This window comes from Martes martes, assembly GCF_963455335.1.
Source record: "Martes martes genome assembly, chromosome: 10".
NCBI classification, from domain to species: Eukaryota; Metazoa; Chordata; class Mammalia; order Carnivora; family Mustelidae; genus Martes; species Martes martes.
The window spans coordinates 73,277,312-73,304,731 of NC_137898.1; the positions used below are offsets into that span (position 1 = coordinate 73,277,312).

Below are 27,420 nucleotides of genomic sequence, written 5' to 3' on the forward strand. Positions count from 1 at the left end.
GGAGAGGGAGAAGCAGAGGCCCTGCTGGGCAGGGAGCCCAGTGCAGGGCTCAATCCCAGAACCCAGAGATCATGACCTGGGCCAAAGGTAGATGCTTAACTGACTAAGCTACCAGGCGCCCTCTCAATTTCTTTCATATGTGTTCTATAGTTATGAGAGTACAAATCTTTTACTTCTTTGGTTAGGTTTATTTCTAGGTGTCTTAAGGTTTTTGGTATAATTGTAAATGGGATCAATTCCTTGATTTCTCTTTCTGCTGCTTCATTACCGGTGTATAGAAATGCAACAGACTTCTGTGCATTGATTTTTATATCCAAAGATTTTGCCAAATTCTTGTACAGTTCTAGCAATTTTTTTGGTGGAGTCTTTTAGGTTTTCTACACAGAGTATCATGTCATCTGTGAAGTGAAAGTTCGACTTCTACCCAACTAATCTGGGTATTAAACCATTCTTATAAAGAAATCTCAAACTTTTCTATTTGCTGAAAACCAAATTTCATCGGACTGCTTCCATGTAAAAATAGTAATGCAGACTGAAAAATCCATCCAATCATTGTATTCTTCTGGTTTACATAATGTTGGATTGCTCCAGGTATTATTTATCTTAGGAAGGAAGAGGATGGGGGGAGGGGAATCTTTCTTTTGCAGTCATCTTAATGGCTAGTTTTTCTTTATTAAAGATTGTCTATTTTAATAACATAATTCTCTGTAAATTAATCTTTTATACCATAAGAATCAAGTTTATTACTGAAACAAAGAATTACTGAAGATCCAACAAGTTTACCATAGTGGTTAAGGATACAGACTACCTTCTGATGCCCTCTCTGCCACTTACTGCTTGTGTGATCTTTTTTTTTTTAATATATATTTAAAGATCTTATTTATTTATTTGACAGACAGAAATCACAGGTACACAGGCAGGCAGAGAGAGAGAGAGAGAGAGGAGGAAGCAGGCTCTCTGCCAAGCAGAGAGACTGATGCGGGGCTTGATCCCAGGACCCTGAGATCATGACCTGAGCTGAAGGCAAAGGCTTAACCCGCTGAGCCACCCAGGTGCCCCTGCTTCTGTGATCTTGAGTGAATTGTTTGTTTCTTTGTGCTCAGCAATTAGGTTAATAATAACAGCTTTCAAATATGATTGTTATGAAAAGTCAATAAATTAATCCAGGAAACCCAAGCAGTCAGGGCAGTGTTTGTTACACAAAAAGCACTCCACAAAGAGCTATTATTAACACCCAATTACTTTAAATTTTACTTAAACATATTTTGCAAGTGCAATGCATCTTAAAGCTACCAGAACCCTCTGAGATGCAGATGCCTCTTAAGCACAAGCCCTGGGACTGTAAGAGGCCTTTGAAGTCATTTGCTGTTTTCATCACTCACACAGAAATCTTTCTTTGTCCAATAACATCCAGGCCTTCTGTTTTCCTTCCGGGCATTTTCAGTTGTGAGATCCATAGCACCTTACAAAGCAACTGGTTTCATTTAAATTTCAGCTTCACATCTAATAAGCACAGTGATACTGATGAGACAAGTAATGTCTCTGAGCTCAGTGTCTTCACCTGTAAAGTCAAGCTAATATTCTCTATCTACTTCAGAACGGGCTTGAGAGAGAGAAGAATATTTCTCACTCTTAATATTTCACAAAGGAGCATTCCAGAGACATTTCCAGTCTCCAGGAGGGAAAAGCATGGAAAGAAAACACACAGCTTTTCCTCACCATCTCCCTTCCTTCCCTTGGGAATGAGTGATTGGCCTGTCTGGTGAGGTGGGGGAAGAACTGAGCAGGTGTGACTCAGTCTCTTGTTTTTATGGAGCAGTCTGTGCTCTAACAGTTTTCCTAATGTCATTCTGAAAGCCATCTTCTAAAGCAAGAAAGTCCTGCTATTATTGTCCAGCCCTGCCTGTGACTCTAGGGTTGGGGGCCAGTTTTAGGAGGTCCAGTTGTCACAGATCAAAGACTTGGTCTATAATTAACTGATATACATTAATCTCTATGACTCACTCCCATTGGTTTTTAATTTGAGAACAGGGCTATTGTTTAATCAACCTTTAAAACCCTAATGTTAAGAATTCATTACAATTCTTGATGAGACAGTACCTATGCAAATGTTAAATCTGCTGTTATTTTAAGAGCATTTCTCCATGACAGTATACCCAGATCTTTCTCTCCCTACTGTTTGTAATAAATGGAATAATATAAAATAAAGATAATATGTAAAACCATTTATTAACAGTGTAGTTTTCCTTGTTCTCCAACGTTTACTGACAACTTCTCAAACCACTGATACCCCCCACTCTACAACATACACACATTCCCTTCTTGCCTCCAAAATTATGAAGAAAAGAGGGGCTATCAAGTAACTTTTGTATTTTCAAACCTTTAAACATACCTATCTCATTTTTAAAAAAAATTTCTGTTCCCTTCTGGAGTTGACTTTCCATATTGCTCCCTCCATCGACGCTTCAAATGTCACTCATTCCCACATGTAAGGGGTTTTATGCAATTAATTTTCCTCCCTCATTTATTAAATTCTCTATCCAACGTTGATCCTAAAATTAAATGACTAAACTTCTGTGACTGGCCTCTGTATGTAATATATAAATCCTTATGAATCATAAAAGAAAAAGTTTGGCATTGTCCAAAAAGTCATAAGCAAAGTCAAAATTAAATAAGAGGGAGAATATTTGCTACACATATCAATGAACCGCTCCTTTAATTTATAAAGTACTTTTGTATAAACCAACAAGGAGAAAAAAAAACAGAAAAAATTGAAGGGCATAAAGTTTGAAGAAAAATAAATATATCACTTATTCATATATGAAAGATATAGAATATCACTCACAATTAAAGAGATACCAATTAAAATATTATGATGTCACTTTTCACCTATAAAATTAGCAAGTGCCAAATAATTTATTAATACCGTGTACAGACACAGACATAAAAATATAAGTGTTTTTACTATATAGCTTTGTTCATCATTAAAATTATTTTTTCATGATCACAAATTATGTTTTTTGGAAAAATTAACTATTAAAAACCTGTCTCTTGACCTCATATTTCCTTAAAAGTTTTATCACTCCCCATTTCTTACTAGTTTAACCTCACAAAACTATATGACATGGGTTCATTTTCTCACCTCCTTACATCTTAGCTACTTCATTCTTAATCTACTTTAATCTCTCCATTTGTCCATCTCTTGCTAAATGACCAATTAATAAATCTACCTCAAGGGATGCCTGGGTGGCTCAGTTGGTTAAATGTCTGTCTGCCTTCGGCTCAAGTCATGTTCTCAGGGTCCTGGCACTGAGTCCCGCACCAGGCTCCTTGCTCAGCGGGGAGCCTGATTGTCCCTCTGCCTGCCTCTCCCCCTGCTTGTGCTCTTTCTGTCTTTCTCTGACAAATAAATAAATAAAATCTTTAAAAATCAATAAATCAATCTATCTAGCTCAATAAAACTAAAGATCCTTTGAGTATTATTTTCACTGATCTAGAATTATTTGACACTGGTGGCCCCTCCTGTAAACATTCTCCTCCACAGGTTGGGATGACACAACACTCTGGCTTTTCCTCTTCCATCTCTGGATTTGCTTTTTCCCTATCACCTTTTCATAGTTCATCCTTTTTCCAATCATTACATTTTGAGATTCCTTTCAAAGCCAAGTTCTGAGACTTCTTCCACTTGAATTCTCCATGCTCATGTCTTCCATTCATAAATCTAAACTACTCAAATGATTTACTCATTTTTATTTACAGCCTATATATCTCTTCTGAGCCCCAGACTCACATATTCTTCAGCTTTCTCAGCTATATTTATGTTTGAAAAGCACATCATGCCATTATATCAAAAATTGAACTCATGATCTGTTTTCTACTTCACATTTGATTCTTTTCCAACTCTCTCCATATTGGTAAAATTATCTCATTCATCTTGTTATAAAACATAAGAATCTTATGAGTCAATCTTGACATCTCCCCCATGCTTCTCTATAATACTCAATGTGCCCAACAGCTCTTACTTTTTCCCAACTTCCTGGGTTGTACATAATTTACAAAAAGTTACATATATTCAATGTATACATTTTAATGAGTTTGGACTTATGCATATATCCTGATAGCATCATAACAAAAACATACTCAATGTGCCCAACAGCTCCTACTTTTTCCCAACTTCCTGAGTTGTACATAATTTACAAAAAGTTACATATATTCATGTATACATTTTAATGAGTTTGGACTTATGCATATATCCTGATAGCATCATAACAAAAACATAATAAACACATTTTAATTAGTAATCTACTACTTATTCCATGATATCATTTTTGTTATGGATACCGGTTCCTCTGTATCTACCATATCTTTTCTAATCCATAATACACCCAATTATCTTTTGAAATACCACACTTAACATATTCTTACCTCCACAAAAAAAAAGGTTTCTCCAACAATGGGATAAATATCAAAATACTATAAGGTTGAAAACAATGTCTCCTAGGTTCCTGTCCAAACTTCTTCACACACGTTCCCCTTACCTTCTTGCTCAAGCTTCATGGTTCATAATCTGAGGCAGACATAACTAGACTACTGCTTGTTTATAAACTGAACTTCATGCAACTAGTCTGGTCTTTCTGACTCAAGTGTAGATAAGCAGAAAACAACTCCAGGCCAAATGGAGCATAATTTGGCTAGCTTTATTTGTACTACAAATCCATCACAAAAATTTCAATAATTTTCAAGGCATTTTACTAAATTTATTTAATTTTCAAAGGATAAACCTAAAACAACAAAAACAATAAAGCAAAATTAAATGGAGCTTATCACAAGGATAGAAACATTATGTTCCTAAGTCTTCTCTCTTTGTGATAATTAGAATGGCCACTAGGATAAGAAACTGGTATAATCTTGTCCATTCATTTAACTTCTAAGTCTCGATTTTCTCCCCTACAAAAATGGGGTTATTACTATCAAACTCAAAGGCATCTAAAAGTTGACATATTCAACATTGCTGACAGCACTAAATTAATCTCTCTCTCTTGCTCTCTCTCTTTCTCTACTCCTCCCCTCTTATCTCCTCTCATCATTTCCTCTCCCTTCCTTCCCCTCTCTTTCGTTCTTCTCTTGTCTCCTGACACATAACAGGAACTCAGTGAAAATAAGTTTTCATCATGATTAAAAGATACTGAGTGGCCCATTGGAAGGCAAGTATACTTATTTTAAAAGGAGCTGTAATTTAGAATGAATACTCTGATAATATGCAAGGATAAAGACTAATGTTTACTTCTGAATAATACCTACTGTAATAGCTTTAATAGAACAATTATTTGTAATTCTATCCACAAATGTATTTATTAGAATAAGCTCTTGTCCTTTCCACTTTGAAAAATGTTGACGAAGAGTGGCCTCCTGATAAGAAATATAGGTTATAATTCCCAATTTCCTCTTGCAGCCTGGTAACAATCATCATATTGAAGGACAGAGATTCTTAATTCAAATGGATACAAAGTTTTAGTTAATTATAGACAAGATAAAAAAGGATCTTTAAGTAGCTAATTTGCTAAAAGTTGCCCTTGTTTCCAAGTTCATATTTAAGTATATAATAATATGCAATAATAATAATAAGTATATAATAATATATAACAATAATATAATATGATATTTTCTCAGGTCAAAAACTAACACTGTATCCATTCTAGGAAAAAAAGCTCCTTTAGAAATGTCATTACTGTTCAGATTATTGATCCCATTCTGCTGTCAGGGCCAGAGTGTTCAGCAAGACTATTTCAGGGACCTGGACAGGACGTTTTTATTGGCAATGAGACAACAGATTACCCTGAATTCAAGTGAGAAGACCCAGTGGTCACGTCTATATCACTCTAACATTCTTCTGATGTGCAGCACAGATGGTGAGATATGTTGATGGATGAGGTTGTCTCAGCAGCACAGTTATCTTCCTAGTCCCGCCACGCATTTCAGTTGAATGACCTATTAAACATGGCTGTCCCAAGACAACTGGACAGATTTATAACTACAGCTGTTAAATGGGACCCTCTAGGAAGTTCTGAATATAGATTCCCTTCTCGTAACCTTGACTTTAAATTTTTTTCTTTTCTTTCTTTCTTTCTTTCTTTCTTTCTTTCTTTCTCTTTTTTTTAGAGAGAGAGAGAGCAAGCATGCATATATGTGTGAGTGGTGGGGAGGAGCAGAGAGAGAGAGAGAATCTTAAGCAGGCTTCACACTCTGTGCATAGCCAGATGTGGGCTCAATCTCACAAACCTGAGATCATTACCTGAAGTGAAATCAAGAGTCAGACACTTAACTAATTGAGACACCCAGGCACCCGCTGACCTCTAATTTCTAAAAACCATCTTGAGTTGGGTCTGAGTTGGGTAGGGGAAGGAAGGAGCATAAAGGGAGACTGGGGGAATATATGCAATAAAATAATCTCAAATTATTAAGAGCACAACATAAAGAATATAGTCATTGATATTGTAATAGCACTGTATGGTGACAGATGATGGGTGCACCTAAGGTGAGCTTAACATAACCCATAGATATATTGAATCACAAATTTGTACACCTGAAACTAATGTAACATTGTGTGTCAGCTACAGGAATTATAGGGTGAATTATATTTTTAGAAGGGAGCATTAAAATAAAAATGCTAACTTAAATTTGAATTATCTAGGATAATTTCTTTATATACTCAGGTTCTGTGAAGAACTGGGAGTTTGCTATCAGAGAACTTCTCCACTTTTTCTATTTACAGGAAATAGGCTAGTAGAGAAAAGCACTTAATTATGGTCCATGGTAATCAGGTTCTTGTGTGACTTTAACCATGTTACCCAAATTTTGGGGGTATCAGTTTCCTTACTTGTAAAATGAGAGTGAATAGATGTGCTAAATTCTTTTATAACTACTACATTTTACCTTTCTGCTCACTGCCCTAGATCTCCATTCTTATGAATAGGAATACTTTTAATTTCCTGAAAAATAACAGAACACAGCGCTAAATGTTCAGTTTCTAGAATTACACATACTTATATTTAATTTTTTCTTCAATACCTCCATCCATATAGCCTTCTATTACTCAATATAAATTGAGTCTTAGAGTCCTTGTCTATAAAATGGAGATAATAGTACTCAACATGAAGTTGTTCTTAGATTTACTTTTTTTTTTTTTTTTTTTACAGCACTTACTACCTTCTATCTAACTTGCCACCTGTAAGGTCCATAAGGGTAGTAAGTATTGTCTTGTTTTAATCACAGATACATCCCAAGCCTCTTAACATATAGTAGCCAGTCAGTATCTATCAAATGAATACATAAAACAATGAATGTACAGAGTTTAGTGTAGTAATTGGCAGAAAGCATTTGATAAATGATCCCAAAAATGATCTTGATAAATAGTCTTATTAATACCTAGAGTGTCATTTCACCATGAAGAAGTAGAAATGGAAGAAGCAGGAATGTTTCAGAGATAAAGGGAATGGATGACCATACCATTACCAAATATCTGCAAGAGTACCACACATGACTTTCAAAGACAAAAATATGAGCTAAGGGATGGAAACTAGAGGGAGACATTTTTTTTTTTCAAAGAGTAAGAAGACTTTTCTAACAAAACTCCTCTAAGATGAAATGAACTGGTGCTCAAGTAAATACTGAATTACTCTTAGCTGATGAATGAAGGGATTAAGAAATCTAATTAAAGGTTATGAATATATCATTGTATGAATCAAATGATGTGGAGCGAACTTCTTATAAATAACATATACAAAATAAATTTTAAAGTATATAAAATAATGGCACCTGGCTGGCTCAGTCAGTAGAGTGTGTGACTTATGATCTTGGGGTTGTAAGTTTGAGCCCCACATCGGGTGTAGAGATTACTCAAAAAATAAAATCTTAATTTATTTGTGTGTGTGTATATATATATTATATATGTATATATAATATATATAACATTATTAAAATTGTGCATGTACGTTATATAGATATAGATATGGAATTTTGGCCTTGTGGTGCTGTTGGCAACAAAAATAAAGATGGAAAATGGCAAATACCATGAATACCTACTTATTTTCCATGTGTACATGTGACCAAAAAGCACTTATTTCTTGACAAATCATATGGGCTGGAAAACAAATGCTGCTGATTTGTCTTATTAACGTTGGCAAAGGCAGAAGATAGGAGCTACAAAATCTCATGCCCCACCAGAAAAACAAGACTATTTAAAGCCAGCTTCTTTCTTTCCTGTTCTTTTTACCCTGGTGGTAACTGCATTTTGGAATTTAATACCGGAGTGGGAGTGCTTCTGGGTTGCATGAAACTAACTGGTGCGTCACTCTTGCCAGCTAGGGATGATTTTAGACAAAATGCATGGCATCAGTGAAAAAAGAATCTCACTCAATATCATTTTTATGAAGGATAGTTGGCCTCATACTAAAATAGTCCCATCAATCTACTGCTATCAGGTCAGACAGAAAAGCATTAGGTACATAAAATGGCTGTCATAAAATGTAGCCAAGCAGGAGCCAAGTCTGATCGCAGAAGGTCAGTTAGGCATTTAGAAAATAAAGGAAGCGTGTTTTCTTTAACGAGCCATCAAAAGTTAATAACAAGTGAGTTAGCTTTCTGTTTTGGACAGAGATATTGAGAAAGATGCAAGGGTTATAAAGGTTTTCTCTATTTTTTAAATTGGCTGCCTACTTAAAAGATATACTATAATAAAACTTTTTAAAGTTCTAGAATAGTGAACTATATTCACATGGTCAAACTGTGAGGTCCTTTTACAAATTGTGATGGTTAATGCCATGTGACCACTTACTGGGCCATGGGGTGCCCAGATACTTGGCTAAACTTTATTCTGGGTGTGTCTATGAAGGTGTTTCTGAATAATATTCACATTTGCATCAATATACTAAGTAATGAAGATTGTTCTCCCTAATGTTAGTGGACCTCATCCAATCTACCAAAGACCTGAGAAGAACAAAAATGACTGAGTAAGAAGGAACTCTTCCTGCATGACTGCTTGAGCTGGGATGTTGGTCTTTTCTGGCCTTCAGACTTGAACCCAAACATTGGCTCTTCTTGGATGCTAAGTCTGTCAGTTTTCAGACCAGAACTATACCACTGGGTCTTCTGGTGTATCATCTCATCTCATCTCATCTCACCTCACCTCACCTCACCTCATCTCTCTCTCTTTCTGCTTCTCCCTTTCTCTCTCTCTCTCACACACACATACACCATTATATCTGCTTCTCTAAAGAACTCAAATATACTGATTCAACAGCATCAGCAGGGAATGAGCTGAGCTGTACCCATCAAGTGGATTGCCCAGATAATTAAAATCAGTCCCAGTAGAAGTTAATGTTTTAGAAACTTGTCTGGCAACAGTGTGGATGATTAGGCAATGTAGTAACACTTTTGTAATGTAAATAATCAGCCAATTTTCCAATGCTTTAAAAAATTAGTCCTAAAGCAATTCCTCACTTTCAAACTCAAAATTCTATGACTCTATGTTATAAAACAAGTTTAGGTAGCCTTTCTCAAAATCAATTTCAAAAAGTCTGAAAAAACGCTTATTTCTCAAGGGAATTATGAAATGATCCAAGTATCTAAGAACCCATCTCATTTTCTTATAGTCATTTTTTTTCAAGACCTACATACTCACCACCTTCATGTGTTGATTACTGTTATCATCATTAATCAGCACATGACATATCTACTTATTTTCCATGATTATCTCCAGGCTCTGGTGTTTTACGATACTTAAGTTCTACTTCTACCACACAGATGAAGTTTCCAAAGCATCTGTCCTTATGCACCAGAAGATACCCTTTGATTCTGCCAAATTCCTGGCTTTACCTTCATGTGAATTTTGACATAGTCACTCACCTGCCCAGAAGCAGAAATTCGCCTGCTAGACCCAAGCGCCTCATGGCCATCAGCAGACCTCTCACCGTCATGCCTTCACAGAAGCAGGCCACCACCCGGGCCTTGGGCAAGTGACTCCTGAGCTTCTTCAGCAATTTATCAAAGCTCTGTTCCCCTGCGTTGCTATAGATTTTGTAAGAGTGAGCGATGCAAATTCCTTCCTTGGCTGACATATCTTTGAAAGCTTCCATCCCACTCTCTCCATAGTTGCCTGTGTGAAAACAGATAAGCAGAAAAGTAGTGAGATGGCAGTTCTGGGTACACTGGAACCAATTAAGAATGCAGAAGCATTGGGAGCATGAAGGTCACTTGGTAGTATTGAACTTGGAGCTGGAAGACCTGAATGAGTTTTTGCTCTTTCATTGACTTGTTCATTTAGGCAATTTACAATGAAACTACATTATACATATTTGTCTTGAACTGTAAATTCTGTTTTTACAGAGAGAAAGAGAAAATAGTATAAAAAGGAGAAGCAATTCAGCTTCCCTTCTGACTTAAAAAGCTCATACTCTAGTGTGAGATGATGGAAGACATTCATCTGCTATATTTTCATTCTATCTCCCTTCCCTTGGCTCATCTCATCCCACCAGCTCAGATTCCTGTGTTTAAAGACACAATATATACACTTAATATGGTATAGATGCCATTGTACAAATAACACATGTGTTATATTTTTATAGACTATTATGCATATTTTATTCTATTAGCAATCGTAAGAATTTGCAGCTTTATCCCAACTGAAAATTCCATATCCTTGCTTGAGATTTGAGTTTTGTCACAGGTAAATGCATAAGCTTCAAATGAAACATCTGAAGTTTCACTCTGTACAATCATAGGGAAGTTAGTGACTTGGGGGAGTAATTCCAAAGTTTTCTACAAACCTGGGGAGCCTAAGGACTGATGGTGGTCCTTTAAATTAATGAGAAGTTGTGATCAATACTGATAATCAACTTGTATGCCAGGAAGTGTACCAAAATCTTTATAGATGTGATCTTATTTAACTCTCACAAGAATATACTGAGGTATGCATTATGAATTCCATTCTGCAGATAAGAAAACAGATGAAGCAGGTGGCTTTACACCTGCCCAAAGTTACATACTCAGAGGTGGAATTCTATACTACATTATCAGTTCTAAGAGTGCAGATTCTGCTTTCTCCACTTGTCCATGGCTGACTATTGGAAGACTCAGAAGCCCAATTATATCTACATTTCCTTTTTCCTATTTAAAGGTCATGGTACTTTAATTTTAGAAATTTTTAGAGCCTCTTAAGGCTCTATAAATCATACCAGACTCATTTTCTGAGTTTCCAAAAGATTAGGTGGGTAGGGAGGAATGATTTAAAGAATACAGGAGCCTATTACAAGACAAGCATGCTGTGGAGCATCTAAGGATGTAACCAGCCTCACAATCAGTAAGACAGAGGAATGGGAATTTCATCAGGAAGACATCTTCAATGAATAAGGAAGTAAAAGGCATTCGGTTGCATCAGTTTCACTATATGACTCTAATAGAGGTCATTTATAAATCAGTATACCTGTATAACATTTTGATTTTTGAAGTCACTTCATATAGATTAGCTCATGCTCCTTACACCAACTCTGTGATAGAGGTGATATTATCTTCCATGCACAACTGATAAAACTGAAGTTCCCATTTAGCAAGTAGGCAGCCAAGTCTTGGTTTGAACATATAACGTCTCACTCCTGACCCTGTGTATGTTCCACCTAGAGCAGGTAATGAGATCCTCTTGCTGGAAATGAGATCCTCGGACTTTGAGCATGGATTTTTACGTGGTTTTATCTTCCCGAACAAACTGTAAAGTGCAAAGCAGAACAGGATGGCTTAAGTTCTAGCCAAAAAACCTGATGGGCCAGCTGCATCTTTCTTTTTCTGGAGAAAAATCCAGAAATAAAATAACAAGAATCTTCTATGATGATGGAAAATGGGCAATGTACTTATTTTGCAATTAACAAAGTTTAAAGGACCCCCTCTGAAAAACATACCCAGGGGCCTAAATTACTAGTTTTATACTAATCTGAGTAATGTATTATTCTCTGTTTTATTTTTAGCCAACTCTATTTTCCAACTGACTGTCTTGCACTTAATGCTTTCATTAGTACCGGGGTATTTGCATAAATAATTTGAAATTAGGTACATAGTAATTGTGATGGCAATGATAAAAATTCTCAATTTATTTGCAGTTAAATGAGAAAAAAAAACTGAGGAACTCATAATCTTTAGCTCCTCTCCCAACAACTTTAACGTTATTTTTGTTTAAACAGTAAGTTATATAGAAGCAGCTTGTAATAGAGAGAGAATCTTGTTATTAGAGTGATCTGAGTTCTAATTCTGCTTGGATAGTCTCTCTAAATCTAGCTTTTTCACCTGAAAATCAGAGGTAACACTGCCTAATATATGAGTATTTTGTATATTATATATGTTAAGCATTATATCTAGTTTAAATTATAATAGATGCTTATGATTATTATAATATATATTAATATGTTCTATAATTAATTATATATACTATTATGGAATAGTATATATAACATGTATGTGTGTGTGTATATATATATATAGTATAATAGTTACTACAAAATAATATATATGTTAACTATATAAAATATTTGATAGGTAGCCTGAACCCAATTAATTGTACCTATTGGCACTAAATGTTCTAGATACAGTGAAGCGGCTCTCTCCTGGAGCATATAAGACAAATAATGGAGCAAAAGGCATTAATACTGAACACTGGATTGAAAAATGAACTTAAACTAGTTAGGGAAATATTATTTTCTTATAACAAAGCCCAAGCCATACTCTTTAAATTTAAAAGAGGAAACAGTTTTAATATATGTGTGATGTAAAAATTCTGCAGAATAATTTTGATTTAATAAAAGCCACTATATGCTGAGAATTAAAAATGGGAGCATATATTCTAATATAACTAGGAAGCCTAAATTCAGTGTTGAGATCTTTCAGTAGTTGATATAAAGACTGGAATTACACATTTAAAAATAAAGAATAAACTACTGAAAATTTCATTAGCTTCTCATAGGAAATGAAATAGATTTCAAGCAATGTATAAGATGAAAAAAAGCTGAGGAAACAAAGATTAATTTTTCCAACAGGGAAACAAAAACGATAAAGGAAGGTACAGTGTAAAATATGATACTAGCCTATTGCTTCATTTTAACCAACTGGTAAAAGCAGGAAGGAATCCATCAGACACTCTTTTTTAAATAGCAGAGGGCTGGTGATTCGGAATTGTGAGAAAAAAATCTAATCAAGGCTTTACTGTAACAATGCAAATGCCAATTACTGATTTTCAGCTTTATGAATCCACACAGGGACAAAGCAAAAAACTCTTTATGCAATGGAAATAAATCTTATCAACCTTTACCAAAAAATTAAAGGAAAAGATGATAGGTTGAGAGACAGAAGCTGGGAGAGCTGAGGTGTTAAAATCCTTCATGTACAATTTGGAAGTCAAGATACACAGAAAACAAAAGATGAATTATTTTAATCTAAAAAAGTAAGAGACTAATCTAAAATAGAATTATATTTAAGGGATGATACATAAATTAAGAGATGCTTATTTTCCATAAATTAAAAAGTAGGCATTAAAAAAAAGCATATTGAAATAAGCCAATCAGAGAAAGAAAATTATCATTTGATCTCTCTGATATGAGGAATTTGAGAGGCATTGTGGGGGATCGTGGGGGGTAGGGAGGGAAAAAAATGAAACAAGATGGGATTGGGAGGGAGACAAACTATAAAATACTCTTAATCTCACTAAACTAACTAAGGGTTGCTAGGGAGTGGGGGTAGGAGGGTTAGGGTGGCTGCGTTATGGACATTAGGGAAGGTATGTGTTATGGTGAGTACTGTGAAATGTGTAAGATTCACAGACCTGGACCTCTGGAGTAAATAATACATTATATGTTAATAACAAAAAAAAATAGGGGGGGAGGAGCAAAATGGTGGAGGAGCAAGAGACCTAAATCATCAAGTCCCAGGTGTTCAGCTAGATAGTTATTAAACCATTCTGAACAGCTACTAACTCAACAGGAGAGAGAAGAGAAGAAGAGCAGCAATTCAAGGAACAGAAAATCGACCACTTTCTGGAAGGTAGGACGTGTGGAGAAGTGAATCTGAGGCAACATTTGGGAAGATAGACCATGGGGGTTGGGGCGGATCCCAGCAAGTGAAAGAGCAGTGGAGCACAAAATTGGAACTTTTAGAAGTCTGCTCCACTGAGGCACATTGCTCCAGAGGCTAAGTGGGGGTGAAGCCCTCCCAGGGACAGTGTGGTTTCAGGACCCACAGGGTCACAGAAAGACCAGGGGTGTCTGAGTGTGGCAGAGCTGCCAGGTATTGGAGCGGGGAAGCTGAATACAGAGAATACAGAGATGGAGCTGAGGAGTGAGCTCTCAGCTCTGGGTTACCTTGGACTGTGCTCCAAGGCACAGTTGGACCACTGCTCTTGGAGCAGGAACCCCACACGTTAACAGATCCAGAGAGAAACCCTCCTTCCTCCTTTGGGAGGAGCAGCACAGGAGCATGCATCAGGAATCTGCTGGGTTTGGAGACTCCAAATGGGACTATGCACCATAGATAGAAATGCTCAGTCACAGGCCGGGTGAGCACAGAGTGCAGCCTGAGACCAGGGAGACGGGAGGGACTGACTGCTTTTCTGTAAGGGTGCATTGAGAAATGGGGTCCTGAGCTCTCGGCTCTCATTGGGTTGGAGATTGGGAGGTTGCCAATTTCATTCCCGTCCTCCAAAGCTGTATGGAAAGTGGTCAGGGAACAAAAGCTACAAGAGCGAATCTGAGCAGATTGCTTAGCCTGGCACCTGGCAAGTGTGGTGTAATTCAGCAAGAACATCCAGCCAAGACCAACTTCAATAATCAATGAGAAATGTGAAACTCCAGAGCTAGGGGAATGCAACACATAAAATTCATAGCTTTAATTCCATGATTCTTTAGTCATTCAAAGTTAATTTTTTTTAATTTTATTTTTTTCTTATTCTATTTTTTGAAATTTTTCCTCTTTCCTATTTTAACATTTTAAAATATTTTATCTTATTAATACCTTTTTAAAACTCTTTTAAAATTTTCATTGTTATATTCATATTTTATCCCTTCAATGTGTTTAACCTTATTTTTTGTATACATACAAGTTTTTTGTTCCTTTAAAATTTTGGGATACAATTTCTTCTAATAGCTTAAAAGATACCCTAAACTTAGCACATGGCTTTTTTTTAGTCTCCAGTCTGATCACATTCTTTCCTCTTCTTTTCTTTCCTTTTTTCAACCAACTTCTTATTAATTCCTTTTTAGAATCTTTTTAAATTTTCAACTTTACAGTCATATTCTACCTCTTCATCATGTTTACCCTTATTTTTGTATACATATGTCTTTCTTTCTTTAAAATTTTGGAGATAGTTTCTTCTAAAAGACCAAGATACACCTAAAATCAAGTGTGTGGCTCTATTCTATTCACCAGTCATATATATATTCTCCTACCCTTCTTCTTCCCTGGTTTTGGGTCTCTTATGATTTGTTTAGTGTATATTTTTCTGGAGTCATTGCTACCTTTTTGGTATTTTGTTCTCTCATTCATCTATTCTTATCTGGATAAAATGACAAGGCAGAAAAACTCACCACAAAAAAAAAAAAAAAAAAAAAAAGCAAGAGGCTGTACCAACGGCTAGGGACCTAATCAACATGGACATTAGTAATACGTCAGAACTAGAATTCAGAATGATGATTATCAAGGTGCTAGCTGGGCTTGAAAATAGCATGGAAAATTTCAGAGAATCCCTCTCTGGAGAAATAAAATCCCTTTCTGGAGAGATAAAAGAGCTAAAAACTAACCAAGTTGAAATTTTTAAAAAGTTATTAATGAGGTGCAATAAAAAATGCTAGGCTAGGATAAATGAAAAAGAAGAGTATATCAGTGACATAGAAACGAAATGATGGAGAATAAAGAAGCTAAGCAAAAGAGAGATAAACAGCTACTGGAAAATGAGGGGAGAATTCGAGAGATAATTGATACCATAAGACAGAACAATATTAGAATAATTGGGATCCCAGAAGAGGAAGAAAGAGAGAGAGGGGCAGAAGGTATATTGGAGCATATTAAAGCAGAGAATTTCCCTAATATGGCGTAGGGAACAGGCATCAAAATCCAGTAGTCACAGAGAACCCCGCTCAAAATCAATAAAAAATAAGTCCACACCTCGTCATCTAATAGTAAAACTTACAGGTCTCAGTGACCTAGATTTTCAAGAGAAAATCCTGAAAGCAGCTCGGGACAAGAGGTCTGTAACATACAATGGTAGAAATATTAGATTGGCAGCAGACCTATCCACAGAGATCTGTCAGGCCACAAAGGACTGCCATGATATATTCAGAGAACTAAATTAGAAAAATATACAGCCGAGAATATTAGATCTAGCTAGCCTGCCAATGAAAATAGAAGGAGAGATAAAAAGCTTCTAGGACAAACAAAAACTAAAAGAATTTGCAAACACCAAACCAGTCCTACAGGAAATATTGAAAGAGTCCTCTAAGCAAAGAGAGAGCTTAAAAGTAACAGACCAGGGGTGCCTGGGTGGCTCAGTGGATTAAAGCCTCTGTCTTCAGCTCAGGTCATGATCCCAGGGTCATGGGATTGAGCCCCACATTGGGCTCTCTGCCCAGCAGAGATCCTGCTTCCTTTCCTCTCTCTCTGTCTGCCTCTCTGCCTACTTGTGATCTCTGTCTGTCAAATAAATAAATAAAATCTTAAAAAAAAAAAAAAGTAACAGACCAGAATGGAACAGAGACAATATACAGCAACAGTCACCTTACAGGTAATACAATGGCACTAAATGCATGACTTTCAATGGTTACCCTGAATGTAAATGGGCTAAATGTCTCAATCAAAAACACAGGGTATCAGAATGGATAAAAAAACAAGACCCATCGATTTACTGTCTCCAAGACGCTCCTTTTAGACTCAAAGACACCTTCAGATTTAAAGTGAGGGGATAGAAAACAATTTATCATGCTAATGCACATCAAAAGAAAGTTGGGGTAGCAATCCTTATATCAGATAAATTCGATTTTAAGTCAAAGACCATAATAAGAGATGAGGAAGGACATTATATCACACTTAAAGAATCTGTCCAACAAGATCTAACAATTTTAAATATCTATGCCCCTAACATGGGAGCAGCCAATTATATAAACAAATTTATAACAAAATCAAAGAAACACATCAACAATAATACAATAATAGTAGGGGACAACCCCCTCACTGAAATGGACAGATCATCTAAGCAAAAGATCAACAAGGAAATAAAGGCTTTAAATGACACATTGGACCAGATGGGCATCACAGATATATTTAGAACATTCCATCCCAAAACAACAGAACACACACTCTTCTCTAGTGCACATGGAACTTTCTCCAGAATAGATCACATCTTGGGTCACAAATCGGGTCTCAACCAGTACCAAAAGATTGGGATCACTCTCTGCATATTTTCAAACCATTGTGTGTTGAAACTAGAACTCAACAAGAAGAGGAAAGTTGGAAAGAACTCAAACACATGAAGGCTAAAGAGCATCCTACTAAAGAATGAATGGGTCAACCAGGAAATTAAAGACGAATTAAAAAAAATTCTTGGAATCAAAGGAAAATGAAAACACAACAGTTCAAAATCTTTGAGACACAACAAAGGCAGTCCTGAGAGGAAAGTATATAGCACACAAGCCTTTCTCAAGAAACAAGAAAGGTCTCAAGTACACAACCTAACCCTACACCTAAAGGAGCTGGAGAAAAACAGCAAAGAAAGTCTAAACACAGCAGGAGAAGAGAAATAATGAAGATCAGAGCAGAAATCAATGAAATAGAAACCAAAAGAACAGTAGAACAAACCAAGGCAACTAGGTGCTGGTTCTTTGAAAGAATTAATTAAAATTGACAAACCCCTTGCAAGACTTATCAAGAAGAAAAGAGAAAGGACCCAAATAAATAAAATCATGAATGAAAGAGGAGAAATCACAAACAACACCAAAGAAATACAATTATAAGAACATATTACAAGCAATATGCCAGCAAATTTGACAATCTGGAAGAAATGGATGCATTCCTAGAGACATATAGACTACCAAAACTGAACCAGGAAGAAATAGAAAACCTGAACAGACCCATAACCAGTAAGGAGATTGAAACAGTCATCAAAAATCTCCCAACAAACAAGAGCCCAGGGCCAGAGAGCTTCCCAGGGGAATTCTACCAAATATTTAAAGAAGAATTAATACCTATTCTCCTGAAACTATTCCAAAAAATAGAAATGAAAGGAAAACTTCCAAACTCATTTTATGAGGCCAGCATTACCTTGATCCCAAAATCAAAGACTCCATCACAAAGGAGAATTACAACCAATATCCTTGATGAATACAGATGTGAAAATTCTCACCAAAATACTAGCCAATAGGATCCAATAGTACATTAAAATGATTATTCACCATGACCAAGTAAGATTTATCCCTAGGCTGCAAGGTTGGTTCATCATCCACAAATCAATCAATGTGATACAATACATGAATAAAAGAAAGAACAAGAACCATAGGATACTCTCAATAGATGCTAAAAAAAAGCATTTGACAAAGTAAAGCAACCTTTCTTGATCAAAACTCTTCAAAGTGTAGGGATAGAGGGCACACACCTCAATACCATAAAAGCCATCTACAAAAAACCCATAGTGAATATCATTTTTAATGGGGAAAAACTGAGAGCTTTTTCTCTAAGGTCAGGAACATGGCAGGGCTGTCCACTATCACCACTGCTATACAACATAGTACTAGAAGTCCTAGCCTCAGCAATCAGACAACAAAAAGAAATAAAAAGCATGTGAATCAGCAAAGAAGAAGTCAAACTCTCACTCCTTGTAGATGATATGATACTTTATGTGGAAAACCCAAAATACTCCACTCCAAAACTGTTAGAATTCATATGGGAATTCAATGAAGTGTCAGGATATAAAATCAGTGCACAGAAATCAGTTGCATTTCTATATACCAGCAGCAAGACAGAAGAGAGAGAAATTAAGGAGTCGATCCCATTTACAATTGTTACTGTGGCTTAAACATACTTTCAGATAAAGATAATAAGGTATAGGAACATAGATAAGATATATACATGTCTAGCAAATGAGAGATTTTTCTAGTAAAATGTACATTCGGGATATGGTTCAAATTTATAAATTTTGTCTGTATTGGGGAAGTGATCATAAGAATCAAAATTAAATTAATAGAATTATACTAAAAATACTAAAACACTTTTCTTTGATATTTATTTCTTTTTCTCCATCAGACCATCTTTTCTTTCCACCGAAGTTTATGTGGTCATGTACAATCTCTTACCATCTCCTATCTTTCATTTCTTCAAAACTTCACCAAATATTATATTTGGGGGTCTTATTTCTATGCTCTTCCATATGTCCTTTGGATGTCCCCACTCATTCCCAGTTATTTAGTTTTCTTCATGTTACTCTTTTCGCCCTGAATACTCTTTCCCCCTGTCTCCATGTTGAAATCTTACCCATTCTTCCTGGTCCAATTCAAATGCCCAGACTGTAAACTTATTTAGGAAATAGACCACATTCTCCATGGCACCACCCAGCAAATGTTTGTGGAACTAAACTGACCTACCCTGCCATGGTTTTCAAAAATTTCCCTACGAGGAACAGGGTGGCCTATTCATTTAATAGACATTAATGAAATAATTAAATACAGGTTTGATAGTAGCACATGGTAGAGACTAGATATTTATATATTTCAGATACTGATCTATTTTATAATATGAAGAGATAATTTTTGTTACTTGTAATTCTTAGAGAAATTTCTAATTACAGTTCCTTCATCTTTATGACAAGGCTGATCACACTAATGATTTTTTTTATATTGAGAATTTTGTTAAAATCCAATCCAAGATATTAAAATTTTTTCCTTAAGAAAATACAACCCACTTCATATATGTGTTTTATCATGAGATTTCTAAGGAGAGTTCCTCCAGTCGGATAATGAGTTATGGTGCTATTTGGGTATTACATTGTATTAGGCTCAATTAAAATACATATTCTGTATTCTATGTTATGTATGTTTATGTATATATATAAAGTCTATACATGCTGTACATACTTACTTATATTTTGGATATATTATATATTCTACTTTCAAATACCACAGCCCCTTGAAGTTAGTAAATCCATTTAAACGTATCACCACACAATAGAAACTCGGGTTCTTGAACAGAAAAGGTGGTCAGAAAGATAGATAAAGAGTAAAATTTGAGGAAAGTATGTTTATTTTTTCAAATATGATCATCAAGCAGATGCTAAAAAAGTGTCCACATTAGAACTTTTATTTTTCCTTTTAGTTGGCCCAAATGATCATTTTCCAAAATGGAAATGAAGATTCTCAATATAAATAGTAGTTTAAAAATATTCTCATTTGCTTCTACTACAAACATCCTATTACTATTATAAATAGTGTATTCTTTATTGACAACTACTAGTGAAGGAAAATGCTGCAATTTCTCATGGGAGCTACTGCCTAGGATGATACCATCCCCCAGAATACGTGTAAATGGGATCAATAAATCAGTGCCCAAACACCACTTTCTTCCCTTTCATGGGGCCATTAATGTTCGTCAAGGGGTTTTAGCTAAAACTGCCCTTATTGAGTGGGCTATGCCTTAAACTAGTGGTTAACTAAAACAGCTAAGAAGGGAAAAAAGCCAGGGAGACAAACAACTCTTCTCATTGTATTAATATCTCTTTTGTAAAGATGTTCCTCTTTTTTTTAAAAACTATGTCTTCTCCCCATTATAGCCATCTGTGCAATGAGTATAACAATTTCAAACTCTATATTGCACTCATTTATATTTGTCTCCTACTACTAAGCAATTACGTTCTTCAAAGTAGGTATTTATATTCTCACAACAAAAACAATAGATGTACATATTTTTGTTCATTGAAAAGAAAGAAGTTAAGTGTCCCAAGGAATATTCCTAAATAAGTCCATAGAAATGAGATTTAGATGTTTGGGATGCTGGAGATATTATTAATGGAAAGATTTTTTAAAGCTAAAGGATTGAATTACATAAAGCATTATCATCATCTATCATGTACACTCATTTTGGTTCCATGGATTATTGTAATAAATGCCTTTGATATGAAAACCTTGGCTAACAAACAGATTTCCAATGGACCAATTATTTCAAATCCTACCCTGGAGTGTTTCTATGCCATGACCCATATAACACAGCATTCAAAGTGAGGTATGACATTATTAGATCTGATCCAGAGTGTTTTATTATTGAAGGTACTAGAAGGATCTCATTTAGCAGAATCACTTTAGGCATTACTCTTGGCATGGATTATGTAAGCAACATTTGAGCAATATTCCAATAGTAAATTCAGCAGAAAAAAATAACTATTATAACATAACTTAGTAACTTGGATTTTGAAATATATATATGTGTGTGTGTGTGATATATATGTATATATAATATTATCTATGGGAATACAAACCAGGGCTATTGAATATTGTCAGAATAGTACGAACCAAGCAATTGCTGAGCGGTATACTATTTTGGTGAACTTTCCTACCGTCTACTAGGAAAAAAAGCTAGAAAAAGAAGTTTGATCTTAAGAGCAAAGATACGGGATGCCTGGGTGGCTCAGTCAGTTAAGTGTCTGCCTTCGGCTCAGGTCATGATCCCAGGGTCCTGGGATCGAGACCCGCGCATCAGGCTTCTTGCTCAAGGGTGGCAGGGTTGGAGGGGAGAGCCTGCTTCTCCCTCTGCCTGTCACTCTCCCTGCTTGTGCTTGTTCTTGCTCTTTCTGTAATAAATAAATAAAATATAAATAACTAAGTAAATAGCGAGCAAAGATACAAGTTGACTGTATAAATCCATACACAGGAGAGGACATGAAATCACACCAAGGAAAGAAGAATACGTGAGAGTTATAGCTGCCACAGATGAAAAGTACAACAATTCTGAGTCCCACCTGTGGTTCTGTACTGTAGGTTGCTGAGCCTTAGAATCAAAAGTTGTGAGATACACTCCCTTCAGTAACTCTAGTCCGTATAATTGGGTTGAACTAACTGAGATAGACAAAACTGAAAGGGAACCAAATTTAGAAAAAAAAGATCAAGTTTTAGAATTTATTTTTAAATATCTTTGAAATAGCTAAGTAGGAATGCCAAATAGAAAACTGAATAAGGACATTCTGGCTCAGAGAATAGAAGTCTAAATTGGAACTATTTGGGATCATCAGAATATGGACAGCAACAGTAAGAACTGCAACTGTAGGATATGAAGAGAAGAGGGATCTGATTATATCCTAAAGCATTCAAATATTTATGCATTAATTGAGAAGGAAAAGTTGACATAGACAATGAAGAAGAAGAAACCAAGACAATGTATTGTCATGGGAGCCAAGATAATAAGATGCTTTTATTTTCTTTTGTACATTAACTGTATAAATAGTAAAGTAAGACGCATGGTGAAAAAATTCACTGAATTTAACCATATAGTAAAAGACATATAGAAGCAGGTTGTGTGTGAATGGGAGTAAGAGAATGAATACAGCATATTTATATACAACATTTTGAGACATTTGGCAGTGAAGAGAAACAAAGAGGTATGGTGGTAATTGGAAGAGAATGTGGAAATCAAAGGAAAAGTTTTATTTTCTGATAGGGGTCCCTTAGATGAAGAGCTGAGCCCAGGGCATGGGGCAGAATAAGCACCCAATATATGATAGTTTCTGTCATCATCAGTATCATTATCATCAATCTAGATCCTGTAGAATTAAATGGTAAAAGGTTAATAATAATATTATTGGTCATTTCGAATAATAAGACTACTAATAATTTATTAATCACTATTTAAACCCACGAATCCTATGAGGTAGCTATTATTTCTTACAAGTTATAAATAAGGAGTTTATGCTGAGAGAATTTGCCAAATAATTGACAGGTTCATCTGTCATATTTCAAAGCCTATGCTTCCTTCCTCCTGTATATTATACCCTTAAAACACTAAGGGAGAGTTGGTTCATTTAGTTCTGTGGTTCTTCTAAAATCATTTACCCACCACTAAACATTTCATGTGAAACCAATGCCCAATACTGCTGAATAGAACTCATCTCAGCAAACATACATTATTTAATAAATAAGTTTTTCCTAGTTACTACAAATATTATAGACATACATGATTTAGCACTAAATGATACAATCTGTGTCATTGCTGAGAACTGATGTCTAAACATCAAAGCCTTCCTTGTACAAAATATACAATGTTTAATTATAACTTTTCTATAGACAAAGGCCTGTAAAATAAGAGGGGGCTTTTGGAAAGAGATATGCCATATCATCTGTCATTGTTACTTAGCAAAATCTTTACCAGGAAAGGCATCTCTGCTGGGACTTCAGAGGGACAGAAGAAGAGAAAAAACTAATTTTGCTATTAAAAATACTGCAGTGTTTTTAATTTTTACCTTGTGAATATAGCTTAAATTGAGATTTGTAAAATGAAAAAAAAATCACTTTATTAATCTGCTCAAAAACAGTGGAATGGTTGACTCATTTCTCTCTTGGCTCTTCTTCTTAAAGGAAAATAAAAAGTTGAGACAGAAGCTGTGACCCAGATTCCTGCTCTAACCCTCCAGAACTCAACTTCCTTCTTTCTTTGTAAGCTGTCAACTTCACAGCTAAAGCCTGCCGTGCACGTCTCATTAAGAGTGATTCCGTATCCACAGAAAGGACAAACCTCTATATAGAACTGTGTGTCAATGGGTCGGGAGGGTTGGTGAGCTATTCATTTTGCCTGTTTTAGCTGGCAAGTCACCTCTGATCCTGGATTCTAACTGGATCTAATGACAACCCGGAAACTCTCCCATCTCAGTGGAAGGCCAAAAACTCGGCAGCACAGCCAAAGCCATTCAAGCTTGACAGAATTTGCTGAAAAGAAGCAACTTCTCTGACAGCCGCTCCCTGGCCTGCCACTACCTTCTCCAGTTTACATCTGTGCTGTCTGGCTTCTGCAGCTGCTGGATTCTCTCTGTAAGGACTGTAACTCCCACAATACAGAGAGCAGGGACTCAGTTTGAAAATAACTGCCTGACACATCATTTACTGCAGGACTGAGCAATGAGTAGAAAGAGCTGGAATGCAGTGCCATGGCTGTGGTGTTGTGGCCAAATGAGCTTTATTCAGGAGGGGGTCAACCACGCTATGTTTAGCATTATGGTCTTGGGAACTGTCTTCTGTAGTGCAGACCTCTGCTGTCCAACATGGTGGCCATTGGCCACATGCAGCTATTAAGCATTTGACATATGGCTAATTCAAATTAAGATATTCTAGCCACAATAAAACAAAATAGACTTCAAAGACTCAGTATGAAAAAAAAGAATGTTAAAAAAACCATTAATATTTTATAATATTGATTACATGTTGAAGTGATAAAATTTTGGATGTACTGGGCTAGATAAAATGCATTTTTAAAATTAATGTTACTTGTTTCTTTTTACCCTTTCTCACAATCACCCACATAAAATTATATGCTCATTATATCTTTATTAGAGAGTACTGAATTATACATTCAGAGAAGATTGACCTCCTATATATTTCAGGGTAGAATCTAAATCTCTTAAGAATACTTTATAATGTCCAGGATTTTTTAAAAATATCTAGTGTCTAATCTTTTTCTCTAGACTCACTGTCTACATTTTCTTTACATACATAGCACATACTTTAGCCATACCAAAGAATAAAAAGATCACCAAATACACCATAATTTTTCACATCTCCAAATTTCACACAAATTCCTTTTTCCTAGGATACTCTTCTGTGTAGCTAATTTTGGCTCATCCTTCAAAACCCAGCTGAAAGTGACAGAACTCTCTAACTCTCTAGTTCTAAATTGATACCCTCTGCCGTGCCCTTCCTGCCCACCTCCACTCCAATATCACAGGATTTTTCATGTTTTATTATAATTATGTCTCATTACCTAAGAAACTGTGAACTAATCAGCTAAAAGAGGTTATATCTTAGTTACTCCTTTTGTCCACAGTCTGGGCAGCCTAAGTATTTGTTGAATAAATTTATTTTAGAAAACAAGTACTGACTTTCCCCCCCAGGTTTACAAACATATAATTGACATATAACATTGTGTAAATTTAAGGTGCAAATGTGATGACTTGACATGCATATATGTTATTTCATGATTATAGCAACAAAGCTAGGTAACATATCCATCACCTCACATAGTTGCTTTTGTTTTTTTCAGTGAGAATATTTAAGATCTCTTCTCTTAGCCACCTTCAAGTATACAATATAGTATTGTTAACTACACTCAATATGTTGTATATTAGATCCTCAGAATTTACTCATCTTATAACAGCAAGTTTGTACCCTTTGACCACCCTTTCCCCATTTCTCCCACTCCCTGGCCCCAGCAACCACCAATTTACTCTCTGTTTTCATGAGTTCAGCTTTTTTAGATTTCACATAGAAGTGAGATCATACAGTATTTGTGTTTCTCGACTTATTTTCCTTAGCATAACGCCCCTGAGGTTCATTGATTTCTCATTAAAAAATTACTATTGAGCATCTAGTATAAATAGTAGAGCAAAGCAGCTCTGGTGTTGAAGCTACCCTGCATTCACCATGATCTGGAGGGACTGAGAAAGTCTAGGATGAAGGGCTGCACAGCTCAGGAATCTGTGCCTTGAACAGAATTCGTGGATAGTGCCTGAAACTGGTTCTTCAACTTATCACCTGCGGGATCTTTGAGAAACCACGTAACTTCTTCTGTGAATCTGACTCTGTATCCATAAAATGATATGCACTCTGGGGATACTTTAAGTTTTCAATCTGCCTCCTATGTTGTTTTGTTATTTTGTGATAAAGAGAATTTGAATAATTTTCTCCTTCCCTTTTAAATGTGCTTGCTCCAAATTCCATTTTTCACTTCTCAATATATGTGTTCCGAGCTTTGTAGTTGATTCCTAAGTTAAATTTGCTTTGTAAATTTAAATGTTTCAAGAGCCAGAACTTCTACTCAATGCAGTTATTGGAAAGGTGTCTGATAAAATGCCTCTGGTAATATATGAAAAATACTCATCACTAAAGTGGGAAATTTTGCAATTTATTTAACTCTACTTAATTCAATCATCTGTTCTGCCTATAGTTTCCAGACATCATATCAAGTATTAGCTGGTCCTTTTGGATATCCCATTCTTTGTAAGATACGCTTAGTCCTCTAAAACTTTTTTCTCTCTTTCTTTCCTTCCTCCTTTCTTTTCTTTTTTCTTCTCTTTTCTCCCTTCCTTCCTCCCTTCTCTTTCTTTCTCTTTAATGCACTCATATCAATTTGTTCAAAGATTCCAACAATGCAATAAACATTCTACCAGACACAACACATGCATTTTTTATATGTATCAAACCAAAGGAGAACAAAATTCACTAAATACATGTCTAAAAGAACTAAAATTGCTTACTGATAATTGAAAACCCAGGGGAAACCTATGGGGGAAATGTGTATTTCTTTATAAATGAGATTTAACAGCATGTGTGCATGTACCAAAAGTTCCCCAGGAGTGTCCAAGATTCTGTTCTAAGACAAGGGCAAAAGCTCCTGGCCTGGGATAAGGAGAAGTTGTGATTGTAGGTCTCATTTAGAAGGAAGTCCAATTTCAAGCATCAGTAAGTAAACTCTGGTTTTATATACTTTCTAATGCCACTAAAACTCTTGCTTAATATGGGGGAAAGAAAGGGGTAGGTGGTGGAAGGCTGACACAGCTTAGTAGCTTCTTAATCATAGATAGTTTCCATGGATCCCAGACTCAATATCTTTAACAGAAATAGGTTCCATTGTACTCAATATCCAAGTGTTTGTAGAAATGAATTAAAAAAAATAAAAACTATATAAGGCTGGGAGATTTGAGATGAATAAATATGTCTGTTAATATGATATTAATTAACATATAGAGGACTGATAAGCTAATGCCCTTATATATATAATGATCATTGTTCTTATATGTGATTGTGTATGATATTCATAAATATATAGGATACACACATATACATACATATGTATACACATGCATGTATATACTGTAGCAGCAGTACAAAGTCCTGAGTTGGATGTAGGTAGTAGAGGTGAAAGAAGAGATTTTCTTCTAATTGGACACATTGGACTTATATACTACATCCTTTTGCTCTTTTTGTTTTCTCCTTCAATTATATCTGGGTAATTTCTTTTTTATTATTTCAATTTTAATTATTTTTTATCTGAGTATAGCTCATATAGAATGCTACATTAGTTTCAGGTATACAACAGAGAGATTCAACTTTTCCATACATAGGCTATGCTTACCATATTTGACATGGTAAATAGCTTAGT

The 27,420-nt window shown here is 35.6% G+C and overlaps 1 protein-coding gene across 2 annotated transcripts in view; it reads right to left on the reverse strand.

The window, feature by feature from the left end:
* The window catches only part of GRM5 (glutamate metabotropic receptor 5), a gene marked incomplete at both ends in the record, with an annotated part of 484,777 nt that overhangs the window by 302,474 nt on the left and 154,883 nt on the right, over window positions 1-27,420 (reverse strand). For both annotated transcript variants that reach the window (XM_080816131.1, XM_080816130.1), the window contains one exon: window positions 9,904-10,153. In XM_080816131.1, the coding sequence (XP_080672257.1) occupies window positions 9,904-10,153 (250 nt within the window). The remainder of the gene's footprint in view (window positions 1-9,903; window positions 10,154-27,420) is intronic.